The sequence below is a fragment of the Cimex lectularius genome, unplaced genomic scaffold, assembly GCF_000648675.2.
Source record: "Cimex lectularius strain Harlan isolate CLEC.00 unplaced genomic scaffold, Clec_2.1 scaffold332, whole genome shotgun sequence".
Lineage (NCBI taxonomy): Eukaryota > Metazoa > Arthropoda > Insecta > Hemiptera > Cimicidae > Cimex > Cimex lectularius.
In genome coordinates, this window is record NW_019394218.1 from 313,234 (window position 1) to 330,896 (window position 17,663).

Sequence of the window (17,663 nt, forward strand, 5' to 3'; positions counted from 1 at the left end):
TGTAGTAAAATAATAAATAATAATAATAAAATAAAAGAATTGATCACATCTTAAGGCATATCTATTTTTATTATCGAGTGGAATGTTGAACTGTAAGCAAAACTGATTGTTTACAGTTTAACATTTCATTCAATATTTAATTTTATAATTTTATTGTACTTGAAACTATAGAAAAATGTTAACATTTATTTAAAATTAATTTATTAATAATTAATTAATATATTAATTAATTAAGATAAATTTAAAATAAGTATCAAAATCCTAATGAAGGCGATATTGAAGAAATCTTTCTTGAAAACTAACAAGGAACAACAAAGGAATTGAGTGTTTTCTTTCTAATTGACCTCGCTTCTGATCATTTTGTAATATACAATTGCAATTTTGAAGGCTGGTCAATAATAATATCAGAGATAATATTTATTTATAAACATGTGGCAAATTAAACTTATCTGTCATGATTTTGATTAGCTAAGGAAGGGATATTTTTAATTTTTGAGGAGATAAAAGGAGGGTGATAGATTAGTCAAGTACATTTCACACGTATTACTAAAAATTGTTGTATTTACATAATTCAATAAATATAAAGATTTATTTATCTATTAACGTCCCTCTTACTCTACTCTTCTTAGCATCAAGTTCAGCTTGAGTCTTTTGAACCACTAATTTCCTCTTATTCATGCCTTTTCGTTCTAACTGTTTCTCAATGATCCGTGCATTATTAGCATAAGAATCAGCAACTTCCCTCTAAAAAAGATATAAAACATCAGTGAAAATTGTCAAAGTAATCGGTTAAATAGTTTTAATTCAAATATAATTACAGCTTCAATTTCGTCTTCTTCTTCGTCAATAGTAGACACTGTGACTGAACTAAATTTTCCCATATTTTTCGTATGTTTTGTGACCATTATTTTTTTAGGCCGTTCTGCAGTAACCTGGTTATAAATGTCCATCTTGGGCTGTTCTCCTGAACTCTTGACAGCACCTTTCAGCACAAATGATACACTGCTTGTAAGGTCATGCTTATAGTAGAGACTTAATTTACACCTGTAAAAATTATAGTTAACTTTTAAGACCAAGCACAGTAAAGTGAATTATTTAAGGATAAGAAAGGAAGGAAAATTACTTATGACAAAAAAACATATTTTCAACATTATAAAGTAATTTCTGCCATACAGGAGGGCTTAACGTTCAACGCTGGGTGTCACGGATGAGGAGTTAATCCTCTTACAATACTTCTTTCATACTATTCTCAATTAAAAAAATGGGCTGTGCCGGGATTCGAGCACAGGTCCGCTAGCATGGAAGTATGAATCGAACGCTCTGACCACTCGGCCACCGCGGTGCATTATCTACATTGTATTATTTGAGTGAGAGAGAAAAAAAAAGGCTGTTTTCAAATTTTGTAAATCTACATAGAATTCTATTTACATTCTTGCTACCAATGGTTAGTTCATTTATTTTTAATGGTCTAATTGACCAAATTACTTCTTTCAATTAATTATTCTTTTTATACAAGGTCTTGATTGAGATGAAAAAGTCAGTGTCACGAGCAGAATTCGAATTCAGCTGAAAGTCGTGGGTTCGAATCCCGCTTGTGACACTGACTTTTTCATCTCAATCAAGACCTTATTTAAAATGAATAATTAATTATGGTCAGTGGTGAACTGAAACATTTTTCTAAACAAATTAAAATTGAAGAAGAAAAGTTACAGCTTCCTGAACAAACCTTCCATGTTTGAAAATATAAAATTAATCTAATTTAATTTTAAATATTAACATTTTTTAGTATTTTTAAAGACTACAATATCTGGAAAGTTTTTAAATGTACTTTTATAATAAAAATAACTAGATAAGAAAAGCTGATTACTCCAATAACGACCCAGATAATTCATGGGGCAGCCAAGCAAATACATTTAGTTTATAAAGTAACTAATATTATGTTAAACAGAAATTTTCAGTTAAACTAACTTTTTGCACTTCATTCTATGCTGTTTTTCAATTCCTTCTGGCCTCTTGAGATATATAATTTCATCTGGGTCACAGAGTATTTTATGTGCATGTTTGTGCCCATCTAAGACTCTTGCACCGTCTCGACGTCGGAGAGGAAGTTTCTCTACCGGACAATCTAAAAAGTGTTACAAAAATATAATTAAACTTTGAAATGACAACTAGCTGCATGAGCAAAAATATATTTGACTACAAAGGATTTTATTAAAAAATTAAATAAATAAATGAAGTTGAGGTTATCAACTTGCAGTATACGATGTTGTGAGTTGGATCTTCAGGAGGTCAAATGACGGATGAATTTAAAGAAACAAGGAAACAGCTTCCAGGTTGAGCCGAGCTTTTGGCGATTTATATATATTATATTTATAATTATTATTTAGGCCCTGATACAAATCGCTGAAAGCTCGGCTCAACCCGGAAGCTGTTTCCTTGTTTCTTTAAATTCATCCGTTATTTGACCTCCTGATGATCCAACTCACAACATTAAATAAATTAATAAAACGTTACCTTATTGGACATTAATAACATAATTAACATAAATAATTAAAAATAGTTTTAAACATATATAGATTTAGCACCTCATTGTGCTATATTAAAAAATCCCAAAAGATTTTTATAGACATATTGGGCTGCAGTAGATCTAAGTAAAGGAAGCGTTTGGTGTTCGGACTAATTAATAGGTGAGAATAATCCTTAAACCTTTAACACTATGTCTAATTTGATTATTACCAATCATCTTGGTCTGCCTGTCCTTGCTGGGTTAATCTATTCGACAGTCCACTGAAGATGGCAAATGCCAAAACATGACTGCAGGCAAACCCAGCGAGGATAGGCAAACCAAGATGATCAGGATCAAATAAAAGTGTGTGGTGATTAGTGACCGTTAATCGAAATCGTGAGATGCGGTCTGGTGTGATGTAGGTTTCAGAAAAACATTTTCTTTATCGTGCCAACGTTTCGATCTTTATTGAGATCATCTTCAGAGCTCAAAGTGTTTGTCTTCTGTGTAATTATGCTATTCTTGCGTGTTGTGTTGAGAGTGCCCTCTCAATAATAACACTTCAGGTTATTAATCAGCTTCCATAGCTTTGCCAGCAGCCCCTGAGTGTAGGGCCTTGCTTTATTGGTGTTCTGTGATAGTCCAGTATACATCGATTTCGTCAGGGCCGCTAATTATAGGGATCCGAATGCTGGTTTCTGAATACAAATTACAATTGCTTCAACTGGGGCAGTTTTTCTAACATAGAAAATGAGATTGTTTCCACTTGATTTTAATGATTTTTGCCATTTTACACAATTCAGAGAATCTTTGGAGGATGTGAAAATGAATAACAGGGATGTGAATAATTAAAAATTACCTAATATGAGTGTCATTTGTCCACAGTGGCAGTAGTAAATATGAAGAGGTTTTTCCTCGCTGTATTCCTCCTTGTCTTTTGTATCGGAGCAAGCAATGCTCCTCGATACGACTTTCGGCATTTTTCAATGTTCTTAGTGTCAAGTCAAACAAAAGTCGAAGTGAACAACAATTCAGCACCGAAAAATACTAAAAATGTAAACAACGTGAAATAACACAAACAACATGGAAGGTTTTACTGGAACTACAAATAACAATCGATTTAAAGTCGATAAAAAAGTCTTATCATCGATTAAAGTTTTAATAAATTGTTTTATAAATCTTTTTCCATTTATTATATTTCCACTTGGAATGAGTTTTTAAAAGCAATCAATTGAAATGTTTTAATATTTATTCATTTTGTAATTTAGATTCATTTTTTTTTCATTTCTTATTCCTTTCTGAATTCTGAGGTTATTAGGTTGTTACAAGCTAAAGAATAGTAGTATAGTACTACAACTGTCCCACTCCACTTTCTACTTGCTAGTACTCTTCTGTTGTCTTTTTACTTGGTGTTAAGAAATATTGAATTTTTATGCTTTTGCGTCTGAAACATATTTTTATTACAACGGATCCAAAAAGGTGAACAAATCGGATGTCTTGATTCGTTTCAACAGGCTACAAAAACTGCGGAAAATGCAGGTCTCCAACATTGTCAACGATATTTTGGTAAGTCGGATCCATCCTTCAGGGCATTTATAAAAAAAAGCGTGTATTGTTGTTTGTATTTATCGAGACGTCACTTCGGCCTGAGACGATTTTTAGAGCTGTTGCAGTGTATTAACAAAAATACACCGACAAATTTAACGCACTCAATTTATTTAGTTTAAAGTTAAATTCATTATCTCTACATTAGATACAGGTAATAGATGGTGTTGGTATTGAGGAAACTAGGGAGTGGGGTTTGTGCTCCTCAGGCACTGCAGCTTTTTGGCTTCTTGTACCTTCCCAGTTCCCTCATTCAGTGCAATTGACTCAATCCTTCTTCTCAGAAGTATTAGGTCATTGACTGTTGCTGCTTCAATTTCATTCCCTAGGTTTTTTTCTAGGCTAGGTTAAATCTCCATTGAGCCATTGTTTCGCATTTGAAGTTGATTTGGGGGTTGTTTCCTCCTAGCATAATCTGCAGATGGAGTTATCTTTATATATGGCCATGATGTGTAGATGTTTTCTCAGATGCCATTGATTGGTTAATAGTCCTATCGCTCCTCTGAGTGTAGCCTTCTCCAACTAAAGCAGTGAGTTTGCCAGTCTTGGTGAGGGTTGTTTTAACATAAGTTTACTGTGTCTATCGCCGCTAGAGTTTATTCACTTCTCATTTTGTTTTATTTTGATCCATTCTGCGATGGAGGATTCTGTATTTGTTTTTGTTATCCCAAGTTAGGTTTGGATCCTATGTAAGGTCTTGCAGATCCTCCTCTGGTAGTGTGTCTGCTTTTTCGTTACCCAAAATTACTTTATGCCCCAAGATGTAATCAGGTTGTTGTGTTTCCACAGGTTTTGTAGATTTTGGATGCATTCACTGATTTTGATGTGATTTTTTATATACTAATGCTTAATTAATAGCTGCTTGGCAATCAGATCTTATGAGGATTTTTTTGCTGGTGTAACCTCTTTTAAGATTTTTTTGGGCACAAGCGTTGATGGCTTGTATTTCTGCTTGAAAGACCGAATTGTACTTTCCTAATGAGTTTGATTGCTCATGTTTTGGGCTTGTACAAAAAACACCCGATCCAGGTCCTTCGTTTGTTTTGGAACATCTGTATACCATATCATTGTATTTTACGCTTTCCTGAGTTCTTCCTCTCAGTCTGTTGAGACTTTATAGGATGTAAAGAATGGTTCCAGGATCATAGTCAGTCCCCATTTCTAAGAATGGGTGTCTGATTTTAAGAGATATGGCTGTGTACCGAATTGTTTAGTTCTTAATTGTTTTTAGTGCCTAATGAGCTTTTGCAGGTAATTAAGAGCTATCATAGTCAAAATAATCAGTAAATTATGCTTTTTTTTACTTCCTTTATTTACTTTTGCACTGATTAATCCCATTCGCACATAAAGTAGCATTATGCCGTTTCATTCTGCTACGCCTAAATATACTTATTCTTAAACCTTTTTCAATGGCTCCACATTCCACTCTACAATAGGAAGAATTCTTCGGCACTTCAGAGGCTAGAACTAGAACACTAGAAGGCCAGGACAGAGTCGGCATAGGTCTACAGACACGAGTGAAGATAGATTCATCCATCATCAGGCTCTGAAATTGCAGCATTTTGGGAAATGAGACAAGATATCTGATAAGACAAGTTTGAAATTTTTCAATTTCCTCCAGGACAGTTAGACGGCTCAGTGAATATAATCTCAGGGCTCGGCACTTGGCTCGTGGATCTCTTCTTACCTCAGCTCAGAAAATGTCCAGGCTTAATTCGCATGAGAATGTGTGAATTGCACATTAGAAGATTGGGGACGAGTTCTCTTAACAGATGCGGGAGAGTTGGCCTGAAATCTTCAGATGGGCTTAATTTAATATGGAGACATTCAAGGTGTGCTCCTTGCTGTTCCTCAGGTGGCATTCCATGGTGGGTCATTGATGTTCTAGAGTGGTTCTCTCTTGGATGTTCGCACCGAATTGGTTGTTGTGTGAGGAAGATCTCTAACTTCACAAGACATAATTGAAGAAGATGTAGTACCATTTGCCCCCCCTCACATCAGTGAGAGATTCTTGCTAATGCAGGATAATGCTAGGGCCCTTAGAGCACGTATTGTAGATGACTACCTGAATGAGGTTGGAATTGGAGTGCTTCGTTTGGCCAGATTGAAGTCCAGATTTGAACCCAATCCAACACATTTGGGACTGACTTAAGCGTCAAGTACGACTGCGAAAACCAGGTCCTAATATCCTAAAAGAATTCAAATCGGTTATTTTTGGTGAGTGGGAAAGAATTCCTCAGGATTTTTAAATACATTAAAATTTATGGGTGATGCGTTTGTTTGTTCAGTGTATTTTCAAACATTTGACAGAAACAAGGCAAAAATGATGTAATGCGTTACACAGGCAGACATTAAACACAGTACAAATTTTGTATCCGGGCCAAGAATGATGAAACTATTTTAATAAATATACCATTGCAAATATCTCATGTTTAGCTGAATCTCATGAAGCTTCACTTTCTGCATTCCTCTAGATCATGGGGTCAATCACTCGACAACAGTGGTAGGCTGATGGTATAAAGGTTATCATTTTAAGATAAGAGATAAAGCATACATTATATATATAAAATGACTTTTATGAAAAAGATGGTTCTTACATGGCATCAAACGCTTATCAGGTTGAAGGAATTACAAACATATCTCTTGTCATGAATTGATTAGAGACTTTGTCGAGAGACTCTTTCAGCCTGATGATGAGCATTTAATGCTCGTAATCCGGATTGTTTTAAATAATAAAAACTCTTCAGCTAACGAAGTTTGGGCTTTTATTCCAATGAAGACAGGATTATTGGAATTTGCCTGAAATGCATTTATTTTAATAAAGAGAAAAAAATACTGGGGTTCTTCAGTCAAATAACACCAACATCCATAGATGAATAGGAACTAGTAAAGAAAAGAAGCCTATGAATTCTTTAGCAGTGAAATGTTAGTTTCAATGACAAACATATAATGCTGCACAAGTTTCAATTTCTAGTTTTGTTAGTTTAGACTATGTCGCTTTCATTAATTAATATTTATTCAACATACACTAGGTTTGATTAATATTTCACTAGAATGAATTAAATTTATGATTGTGCAAGTATTAAAATATAGTTTATACATTTTAGCGGGTAGAACCCATCGAAGAGGCTTTTAGTTGTTTCCTCGTTCGAAAAGAATGTGACAAATCTGAACTATTAAAAGAGTTGCAGACAGTGTTTACTGTGCCGCCTGCTGAGCAAGAAATTGGAGTAAAGCAGTTCTTAGCAATGGCATCCACAATAACCAACCATTCAAGGCTTCAGCATCTTTTCACTCTTTTAGAAAACCTTGTTACTAATGGAACATTGCCTGCAAAGTAAAATTAAAATGCTTTAATGTTAATTAAGGCATTTATTAATTATATATATATATTTTTTAGGTTGGTTTGTGAGTGTATTCTGTCTTGTGATAAACTTGTCTATCAATTAGAAAATTTTTGGGTAAATAGCTTTATCCTTATCAGAAATATAATTTCTGGAGTAAATTACAAAGGTGTGAGAGACATTTTAAAGGTAAACAGTATGGTTTTTCTCATTGATTTTATTTTTAAAAATTATTTTCTACGCATTTATTTATTTATTTTTTTAATATGTTGAAATAGGGTTGTTTTGAGAAAGCGAGGTCGATTCCGCCCCATATAAATTCCTCAGTGATTCGCCAGATGAAAGCTCTAGAAAATGTGATGTACATAATATTTAATAGAAACGTCTCACTTTTACCTGCTTATTTTATTGCTAATGAATTGTATAAATTGTGTCCGGATGGGAAAAACTGGCCACATTGGGTAATGCATCAGTTGTGTAAACCATAATTTTCAGACAAGTCATTTCTGTAATTTTTTTTTAATAGAAATTGGCAGCTTTGCATTCTGATTATGTGGAAAGCTTTAGGCCTACTGCTCAGATGCTTTCAATAATAGGTCATTCCAGTATGCTCCCTGTTGTGGAACACTCAGGGTATGCAGATCATCTAATAAATCCTTGGAAATTAGATCCGAATACATTAAAATTAGCATTAAAAGGTAAGTTTTTAATGTACTTTGCATTTCAATTGTTTTTTATTAATTATTTTTATTTGAGTACAAAACTAGTTAATATTTTTAAATCATCATGTTGTTTTGAAATCCATGTTAAGAGTTTTACTTACATAACTTAAATGCTTTCACACGATTAAGGATAGGCCATGCAAGGTGGATACAGACAATTACATTTAGGCCAAAGCCCCTGTGTATATGTCCAGCATGCAGTTAAAGGTTGTTCGATGTGTTCCGCATAATTGAAGGGTGCAATGACACCATATAAAGAACCAATAAGAATGCCACCCGATATGAGAATGAACTGCCTGCCTACACCTGGAGTGGGTGATTCTCGAGACCTGCTGATAATTTACTGTAAATTACAAAATAGAATTGCCAGTGGATTGTGAGAAGTGACCGGTTCAACTCTGTACATGCATATGCAGATTTGAGCTTATATAAATCATAATCTTTCCCTTCAAGGCGCCTCGAATCCAATGGCCCTGCCTTTGAACCCGTACTTAAAAATGGGCTTTTTTTTCAACCCCCCCCCCAGGGTTCATATAACCTCGTAGTTGAAACACCCTTATTTTTAAAATAAAAATAAAAAAACTTCAAGAGAGGCTTTGTTCTTAATAAGTAAGTGCCTCCCCAAATTGTACTTCCTGATTATACTAGATGTTTAATTATATAATTAGACATTACCTCAACCTATTAACCAAGTTGGATTAAAATTGGTTATGAGGAAGGAACCTCTGGGTTATCGGACTTCTGTTCCTCCGATACTACATAGATATGTGGAATTCCAGCAAATTTTCTTAAAACAATGAATAATTGGATAATAAAGGAGAACTGCAGTGGCTCATATTTCCCTTTCTATTTATGTACATAACTTTGTCATAATTTTAATCATTTAATTTATAAAGTGGGTGTTCAATTCATGAATATAACTTAACTTACTTTGTTGTCACTACCATGAAAAGATTACTATCTTCAGTTATTATCATCCATTTCAGTTACCTAACTTTATGTGTCTTAATAAATTAGTTTTACCTATTTTTATTATTTTCATCAGGGCAATTGTCCTTCCTATTTTATGTCTTTTTCTGGACCATTTTTTAAATTAAAGACTAGACTTTTCTATAAACAAGTAACTGATTTGTTGCTACATTTAAGTAAAATTCAGCATATAAAGAATTTTAGAGAAATTATTAAGTTTCCTGTAAATAAAAAAACACTACTTTTCAGTAACTAGTGCCACTGTCTTATCACTAGACATTTTAATATATTTTATGTAATTTTGAATATTTGAATTAATGTAAAATTTCTTATCATTATTTAAGGTAATTTGCCTTATGACAAGTCATTAACGGAGCCACAAACCAACCTATTACGATATGTTTTGGAACAGCCTTATTCACGTGATATGGTTTGTTCCATGCTTGGACTTCAAAAACAGGTTTGCTAGAAGTTATTGTTATTAATATTTAAATTTTAAATTTTATTTTTTTTTACAGCACAAGCAAAGGTGTGTAGCCTTAGAAGAGCAACTTGTGGTTCAGATAATGTTAGCAATGGAAAAAACTGAAAATGAAAGCAGTTCATCTGGCCAAAATCAAGAAGGTAGTGATGATGATTTCACTCAGTCACGTGCCCGATGGTTTCACCTTTGCAGTCAACTTATTTATTTTGTTTTATGCCAATTTGCAAGTTTTCAAAACATCGTCATGGCACTTCATGAGAAAGTCAGTTCAGTAAAGCATTTATTTATTTATTTTTTTCATTGGAAATGTACCATTTCAGTTATCTGTGAGGAATCTGAGAAAGGGAAGAGACCATTTAATGTGGGTGTTACTTCAGTTTATATCTGGAAGCATACAGAGGAATTCAGTAAGTCTCAGTGTCAGTTTATTAGTCCTCATTCAAAATGAAACAGTCTTTTCTTGGTTTTTATTGGCCTCATGATCATCAATCACCATTTTTACACTTGTGAAAGTAATTTTATTCAAGCACTATTCTGTGGATTTTGCATCATTTTAGTTTGAGTAACATTAAAAATAAATGTATTTTTTTATAAATAATATATCATAATAATTTTTTTTTAAATTATTTTTAGTTATCTAGCTTTTTACCTGTTCTCAAACTTTTTGATCTTTTATATCCTGAGAAAGAGCCATTACCAGTCCCAGACTATACAAAACCTATTTGTATTCATCAACTTTCAATAGTGTGCATCTGGATACATCTTTTGAAAAAAGCTCAATCTGATCATGTAAATATACCTCGGCCAGTTCCAAATTCTCTTAAGTTACAACATGAGTAAGTAAAATATATATCTAAAAATAAAATTTATGGCAAGGCAATTTATTTAATTGTAGATTTTTACAACATCTTGTTGCAAATAATATGGGCTCAGATTATAAGATAGCAATATTGTGTAATGCTTATTCAACAAACTCGGACTATTTTAACCGCCCCATGGCTGCATTGGTGGAAACCATAATTGGTAATCAGAAAGGAGGAGGACCACCTCAAGGAACATCATCGTCAGCTCAAACTGCCAACCTCCCAACAACTCCTTTATCAATGACGATTCTTGATTCACTAACTGTTCATTCTAAGATGAGCCTCATTCATGGAATTGTTTCCCATGTGCTTAAATTAGCCCAGTCTAAATCCAACATGGCACTGGCACCCGCACTTGTTGAAACTTATTCAAGATTGCTAGTGTACACTGAAATCGAATCTCTGGGCATTAAAGGATTTATTAGTAAGAACAATTTTTTAGTTATAAAATGTTTAAATATTTCTCGATCAAATCACAGTTAGCAGTGAAATTTTTACAGGTCAACTTTTACCGAATGTCTTTAAATTCCATGCTTGGGGAATTCTTTACACTCTCCTTGAAATGTTTAACTACCGAATTCACCACATTCAACCCCATTACAGGGTTCAGCTTTTATCACACTTACACAGCCTTGCAGCTGTGCCACAAACGAACCAGACACAGTTACATCTATGGTTGGAAATTTTTCCTTTCCTTCTTCCTAAATTCAAAAATCAACAAAGAATGTGTTATTTTTTTAGTGTGGAATCTACTGCCTTAAGACTGATTACTGGCCTTGGTTCGAGTGAAGTACAACCTCAGCTGTCACGTTTTTTAAGTGAGCCTAAAACTTTAGTTTCTGCAGAATCTGAGGAACTTAACAGAGCTCTAGTATTGACTCTGGCAAGGTAATGCTTAGTAGGTATTAATTTGGTCATTAAAAAACTTGTTAAAAATATATGTTAATCTATATTAAATTAATTGTTTGGAAATAAATTTATAAAAATTCCCTTCTAAATTTAAAGTGTTTTTTCTTTGCTCACACAGCATATCAAGTTTAAACACAACAATTTAAACACTAAACCTTTATTGTTATTATCATCACAGAACATGCTCAAAATTATTTTCAATCAATCTGTTTTGTGTTAAGATCGATGCATGTCACTGGTACTGGATCAGATGCAGCGTCGGGTGCATGGTGTAAAGAACTGCTTAATACTATCATGCAGAATACACCTCATTCTTGGCCACCGCACACACTTCAATTTTTTCCCCCTGTCCTAAGTGATTTTTTTCAGCAGAACCATTTACCTATGGAAAATAAACATCAATTGAAGGTTACTGCTTTTTACTTCATGTCAAATCTCTTCAAATTCAAATTTTTTTTTAACATTTACAGAAAGCTGTCGAGGAGGAATATAGGAATTGGGCATCAATGAACAATGAAAATGACATAATAGCTCATTTTTCAGTTCCTGGTACTCCTCCTTTGTTCTTATGCCTTATATGGAAGATGATTTTGGAGACTGATAGAATAAGCCCAATTGCTTATAAGTAAAGATTTATTTTTTATCTTTTTTTATGTTAATATTAATTTTAACATAAATTTGTAGGATTTTAGAAAGGATAGGAGCTAGAGCGTTAAGCGCTCATTTGAGGAAATTCTGTGATTACTTAGTTTTCCAATTTGCAATATCAGGAGAAGGGCATTTGGTTAACAAGTTTGTCGATTCTGTTAATAATATGATCTGGAAATATAATATAGTTACTATCGATCGACTTGTCCTTTGCATGGTGATTTAATTTTACTTTATTAGTTATTTCAATTTATAACAAAAAAATGTAGATTCACATGTTGATTTTCAGGCCTTAAGGACTCATGAAGGAAACGATGCTCAACTCTGTTTCTATATCATCCAGCTTTTGCTGTTCAAAGCTGCCCAGCTCAGAAATAGGGTAAAAGAGTTTGTAAAAGAAAATTCACCTCAGCATTGGAAACAGTCCAATTGGTAGTGTTAAAAACCATTTATTTATTTGTTAACTGCAATATACTGCCTTTTTTACATATTAATTGAGTATATGGACCTATTACATTTTGAATTATTAAAAAATAATCAATAATTTATTTTAAGGCATGAGAAACATCTTGCATTTCATAGAAATTACCCTGAAAAATTTGCACCTGAAGGTATCCTTGAAGCAACTGGCTCATCCTCTTTCCAATCTTTACCTGTTTATTTTGGAAATGTCTGCCTACGTTTTCTACCTGTAATCTATCTTCTTATTTATGTTTAATATTATTATTATTGTAATTTGAACAAATTCGTAATAATTAATTTTCAGGTGTTTGATATAGTAATACACCGTTGTCTCGAGTTGACCCCTCAGGTTGCCAAATCATTAGAAACACTTCTGGACCTGTTAGGGAGCCTATATAAATTCCATGGTTAGTTTTTACCTTTACTTACACAAAGCTTATGTATTACTGCTAGTTAATTACTTACAGATCGTCCAGTGACTTATTTATACAACACTTTCCACTATTATGAAAAGAAAGTGAGAGATAAGCCCCAGCTCAAAAGGAAGCTGGTGTCAGCGGTACTCAGTAATATGACAGACTCTTCTGATGGTTCAAAAGGTTGGAATTTGTCAGAACCCTACCAAAATTACATGCAGCAGCAGCTAGAAAATTGGGTTCCAGAACTTGAATACTACGCCAAACTTCTGAGCCGAATTGTTGATAGTATCCTTTATATGTTATGAACATGTTGAGTGCTGATGACGAACACACTTAGCTGGTGTGGCGCACATAGTTATATCAATGAACATTACAGTTGTAGCATCGTCATTTTATCAGTAGACAAAAGTCTAAAACAAGGAACACAACCGACACAACGCAACGTGACCTGATGCCTTGTTGCATGTTGGTGGGGTGTGCACATCTCTTCGACACAAACACACGCCATGCAACAGATGATACAGTGTATATCATAGAATTTGTGAAATGGATAGCTCTGATGAAGAATATTAGGAAGATACAGAAGTATTGGCAGCAGCAGCGATCTGCTTGCTTTCAACGGCTAACAGAAAAACTTGGGTTCATGAAGTGAACCTCACTAAAGGTGTAAAATACATTGATTTCTATATTAGAAAAGGAAGAAAATGTTGGTCGATTCAGTATTTAATATTTTTGGATGATGAAACATCAATTGGATTGTCTGCAAGTAGCAAAAAAGAAATGGTTCTGGAAAGCTAATAAAAATTATTATACATCATGTATTTTACACTCAAATTTTGTGGTTTATTTCATGGGTTTTAATAAAAAATATTTAACTGGTCACAATGGTTTAAGCATAGACACGGCGCTTATCACTGTAACGTAAAGGTCCCAGTTTGAATCCAGCGACCCTGCATTCAAACCTGGCATACTTACAAATGAGCTTTTCTTCAAAAACACCCTGAGGGTTAATATAACCTCATAGTTGAAACACCCTCATAAAAAATAATAATAATTCTGGTGGTTTGACAGGCAAATGCACATGGGGATAATATAGTCTTACGTAAAATTCGACAACGGGTCATGTCGCATTGAGTTAGGTCAGGTCAGGTAAGTGTGTTCCTCGCTGAATTCATTTGAATATATGTTATGAGGTATCAACCCACCGGCTGGACTCTACTAGCCTGCCATTAATTAGTGCAAATAAATAAATTAAATTTTTTATGGGAAAATACATTTTGTGAAATAACTTTTTTTCTTTCAAACTATGTTTAGATTGTGTGGGTATGACTGATAATGCCATTGACCTATAATATAAAAGCAATATTTAAAAAAAAAGAGAAATTAGGTATAAAAATAATTTTAAAAGTAGAATATACCTAATTGTTAAAATATGTTATTGTTGATTACCCAAACTAAATTAATAATTAATTTATTATTCCAACCAATATATTTACCTTATTGAATTAAATTAGCTATGTCTGGAACTTCACAATGCCCACCTATAGATTGGAGATTCAATGAATTTCCTAACCCATCTGCACGTGCATTATATGTCACCTGCGTCGAATTAATGGCTCTTCCTGTTCCACCATCTGTCGTGGCTAATAGTCTTTTGAATGTTATTACAAAAGGGTATTTAAATAAAACATAAACATTAATTAGTTTCATGAAAATAATTTTTTTTTCTCGTTCAGGTACACAGTGATTCCAAATGGGCAGATACAGCTTTGGATCAATTCAGTTGGGCTCGTGATGGCATCATTACCAGATTCGTATTGGACGGTACTTCAAGAGAGGCTGATTGAAGTCATTTCATGTTCCAGCCTCACTTCCTGGCCTTATAGAAATTCTCCATTTCAACTGTTTAACTTTTCCACTGCTCATAATTCTTTCTTGGAAAATAAATTCGCCTATACTTTAGCACTTGCACATGCTACATGGCATCATGCAGGTGTTGGACATCTAGCAACCATTCCGACGTAAGTATCAAGTGAATTGAAGTAAAGTTGTCTGGCCTAGTAATATTAACTTCATTGTTGTCCTAGGTTCGTAAAGGAAAAATTAACACCACTTGTTAAAACAGAAGAACAATTACTTTTCTTGTGTCATCTCATTGGACCGTTTTTACAAAGGTTTCACACAGATCAGTGGCTGACGATGGTACAGCAGATTACATCAGAATTCTATGCTTGTTTGGAACAAGTAGACAAAGCTGTTCCTGATTTAAAATATATGGATCCAATCACAGATTTACTGTATCCTTTATTATACAATAGATTCATTTTAAAGATAATTTGAAAATAAAAAGTTTTTCGGATGCAAGTCAAAGGCAGACAAATAAAATATGTGGCTAGCCAAGTAGTCAGTGACAGGTAAATGCAAAACTTGACTAGTTTGTAATGGCACATGATTTGGCACAAGACATTCCCAAAATATGGAAAGCATTTTGATTTTAAGAAACAAAATTTTTCAGAAAACTTCAAAAGGTCAAATTGAAAAACAGTTTGTTCAGAAACTGTACATTTCAGAACAGAAATGATTCTAAAGGCCTGTGACACCGATTTGATTCCAAAAAAACCCAATGCCCTTAAAAAGCAGGGGTTTTCTAGAAAAGGTGTGTTGTTCTGGAACGATGTCCATATATGGGGAAGGGTTTACTGAGTTGTTCCAGAACGATGGCCGAAATGAACGTGTTAAGATTATCTGATCCTTGAATTTATCGTGTTATAAAAATATGTACGTATATGTATATGTAGCTTATGAACTTTTATTCATTTTGGAAAAAATCGTGTATAATTAACTGAGTATATGTAAAATTAAGAATAACATGACAAAAATAATAAAAGTTGGTATTAACCTAGAATCAAACCTGTGGTTCAATCAGTAATAAATGTACTTCTATATGAAGCCATGGTTTGCTTACAATTAGAATAAAAGAGAAGTTTGAGGCATGGGCGATCAGTCACAGTAGCTCAAGTGGTTGGGGCAGTGGTGTATTGAGCCAAAGCTCGTAGGTTCAAATTCTACCTGTGACACAAATTTTTAATTTGTTAAAAATTGCCTATAATTAATTGAGTATAAACCTCATTTTAACTAAACATGTTTCATTTGAGCAAAAAGAATCGGGATTTTCTTTAACGGCAAATATCAGATATCACATCAAGTACATGTTTGTTGGCGACACAATGAAAATGGAGGCAGAAACTGTCATTAGGAGACTCAGGCCAGCTCTGCAGGTACGGCTACGGTTTATCGCAAACCATCAGATTGAAGAGACGGATCAACAGCAAAGAGATCAGTCCGTAAATATTGGAGGGGCAGCTCCTGCCGGTACGCTCGCTAACACTCCTCTCACAACAATCCAACAACAATCTACTCCAATGGAAAGATGAAGTTTTGAAGCCTGAATATTTTATTCAACAGTTTCCTATCACTTTTCTATAATATGTGTAAATTTGTAAATTATTGCATTTTAATTTAATTGATACTGTTCGGAATTTATATTTTGATTTGTAATATTTTCAAGTTTAGTTTTATGTGAAATATTATTCAGTACCTACCTTAAAACATTTTTCTTTGTCTTGTACTTTAAACTTTGTTGAAAAAAAAGTTTTTAAAACGCCTAATCTCTTGTCAGAAGTGTAAATTTAAACTTCATTTTAGGTTGACATTTGTATTGAAAGAAAGATTAAAGGTACAAAGAGAAAAAGTTGGACTAGTGATTTACAAAACTATCTTTTTTCCAATCTGGGTTTTCTTACAAAAGCGAAAATGAATCCAATGCGAATCTGGTATCAAAAATTTAAAATTTCTCATTCAACCTCTTAATAAGTCATAATTTGTTAGTAAAATAAAAATGGTTTTGCCGGAGTGAGTAATATTTGAAAAGGACGGTTCTACTCACAACTAGTTAAAAACAGTTAACCAGTTTGTGAGTCAACTATTAATCAGTATAAAAATTCCAGTTACAGGAAGCCTTCCATAGGGACAAAATGATGGCCCTGGTATTATTAGGTACCATGCATTTCACTGAAAATTTTTTTTTTATGAATTTCTAATTACTCATAAATCTATAAAAAGGTATTCTCTTTATGTTAATATAATATATTCATCTATGTTTTTAGTCATAGTCAACCAGCGACTACTTAAAAAGAGTGGCTGAGATGAACAATTATTTTCACGAGATGTGCTTGAACCCACTACCTTTGGCTCGATACGCCATTGCTCTAACCAACCACTTGAGCTATTGTGACTTCAGCCTCCCGGGACACCAACTCAACATCTCAAACTACAACTTTTTCAATATATTTGCTAAAAAGAGGGAAATATGAGAAAGTCATAGGTCGAGATGATGAGTTGGTGTCCTGAGAAAACGAAGTCACAATAGCTCAAGTGTTTAAAGCACTGGTGTATCGACCCAAAGGGCACGTTTGAGGCCCACTCATGACAGTAATTTATCATCTCAACCACATTTCACATAAAAATTATAAATCAATCTTCTTTAATAAATCTTATACAAAAGGCCAAGATATAATTATCCCATTGCACCTCATAAACTAAGAATTGTATGCTGGTATAATTTTGTATTTACAAAAGTAGACGAGCTTTTAAATGAAATTTATTTTGTGGTTAACCAATTTTGAGTTTCTCTGCTAATAATAGTGTATCACATACCTGGCGACTGTGTGCA

At 33.6% G+C, this 17,663-nt stretch overlaps 2 protein-coding genes across 2 annotated transcripts; one reads left to right on the forward strand and one right to left on the reverse strand.

The window, feature by feature from the left end:
* Window positions 1-537: 537 nt before the first annotated feature.
* On the reverse strand, window positions 538-3,598 carry LOC106661391 (UPF0428 protein CXorf56 homolog). The gene is made up of 4 exons (XM_014384736.2): window positions 3,366-3,598; window positions 1,969-2,125; window positions 819-1,044; window positions 538-744 (listed from the first exon to the last, which is right to left on the reverse strand). Exons 1-4 carry the CDS (start codon window positions 3,484-3,486, stop codon window positions 589-591), a joined length of 660 nt encoding a protein of 219 aa, XP_014240222.1. The 5' UTR covers window positions 3,487-3,598; the 3' UTR covers window positions 538-588.
* A 226-nt stretch (window positions 3,599-3,824) lies between these two features.
* Window positions 3,825-17,630, forward strand: LOC106661374 (mediator of RNA polymerase II transcription subunit 23). The gene is made up of 23 exons (XM_014384706.2): window positions 3,825-4,072; window positions 7,219-7,448; window positions 7,512-7,644; window positions 7,734-7,916; window positions 7,982-8,153; window positions 9,491-9,606; window positions 9,665-9,892; window positions 9,951-10,037; window positions 10,264-10,466; window positions 10,526-10,917; window positions 10,994-11,168; window positions 11,235-11,381; window positions 11,624-11,810; window positions 11,873-12,027; window positions 12,087-12,267; window positions 12,340-12,482; window positions 12,606-12,741; window positions 12,817-12,919; window positions 12,980-13,216; window positions 14,446-14,605; window positions 14,668-14,952; window positions 15,019-15,228; window positions 16,125-17,630. The coding sequence occupies exons 1-23, from the start codon at window positions 4,040-4,042 to the stop codon at window positions 16,363-16,365; spliced, it is 4,137 nt and encodes a 1,378-aa protein (XP_014240192.1). The 5' UTR covers window positions 3,825-4,039; the 3' UTR covers window positions 16,366-17,630.
* Window positions 17,631-17,663: the final 33 nt, after the last annotated feature.

Bases quoted from the DNA above. Each gene is read 5' to 3' on its own strand.
- LOC106661391 (XM_014384736.2), bottom strand. From the start codon at position 3,486: ATGCCGAAAGTCGTATCGAGGAGCATTGCTTGCTCCGATACAAAAGAC. The intron at 2,126-3,365 runs GTAATTTTTAAT...AACACTTTTTAG, and splicing joins ACAAATGACACTCATATTAG to ATTGTCCGGTAGAGAAACTT. The intron at 1,045-1,968 runs GTTAGTTTAACT...TAATTTTTACAG, and splicing joins CATAGAATGAAGTGCAAAAA to GTGTAAATTAAGTCTCTACT.
- LOC106661374 (XM_014384706.2), top strand. From the start codon at position 4,040: ATGCAGGTCTCCAACATTGTCAACGATATTTTG. The intron at 12,483-12,605 runs GTAGTGTTAAAA...ATTTATTTTAAG, and splicing joins CATTGGAAACAGTCCAATTG to GCATGAGAAACATCTTGCAT. The intron at 12,920-12,979 runs GTTAGTTTTTAC...AATTACTTACAG, and splicing joins GAGCCTATATAAATTCCATG to ATCGTCCAGTGACTTATTTA.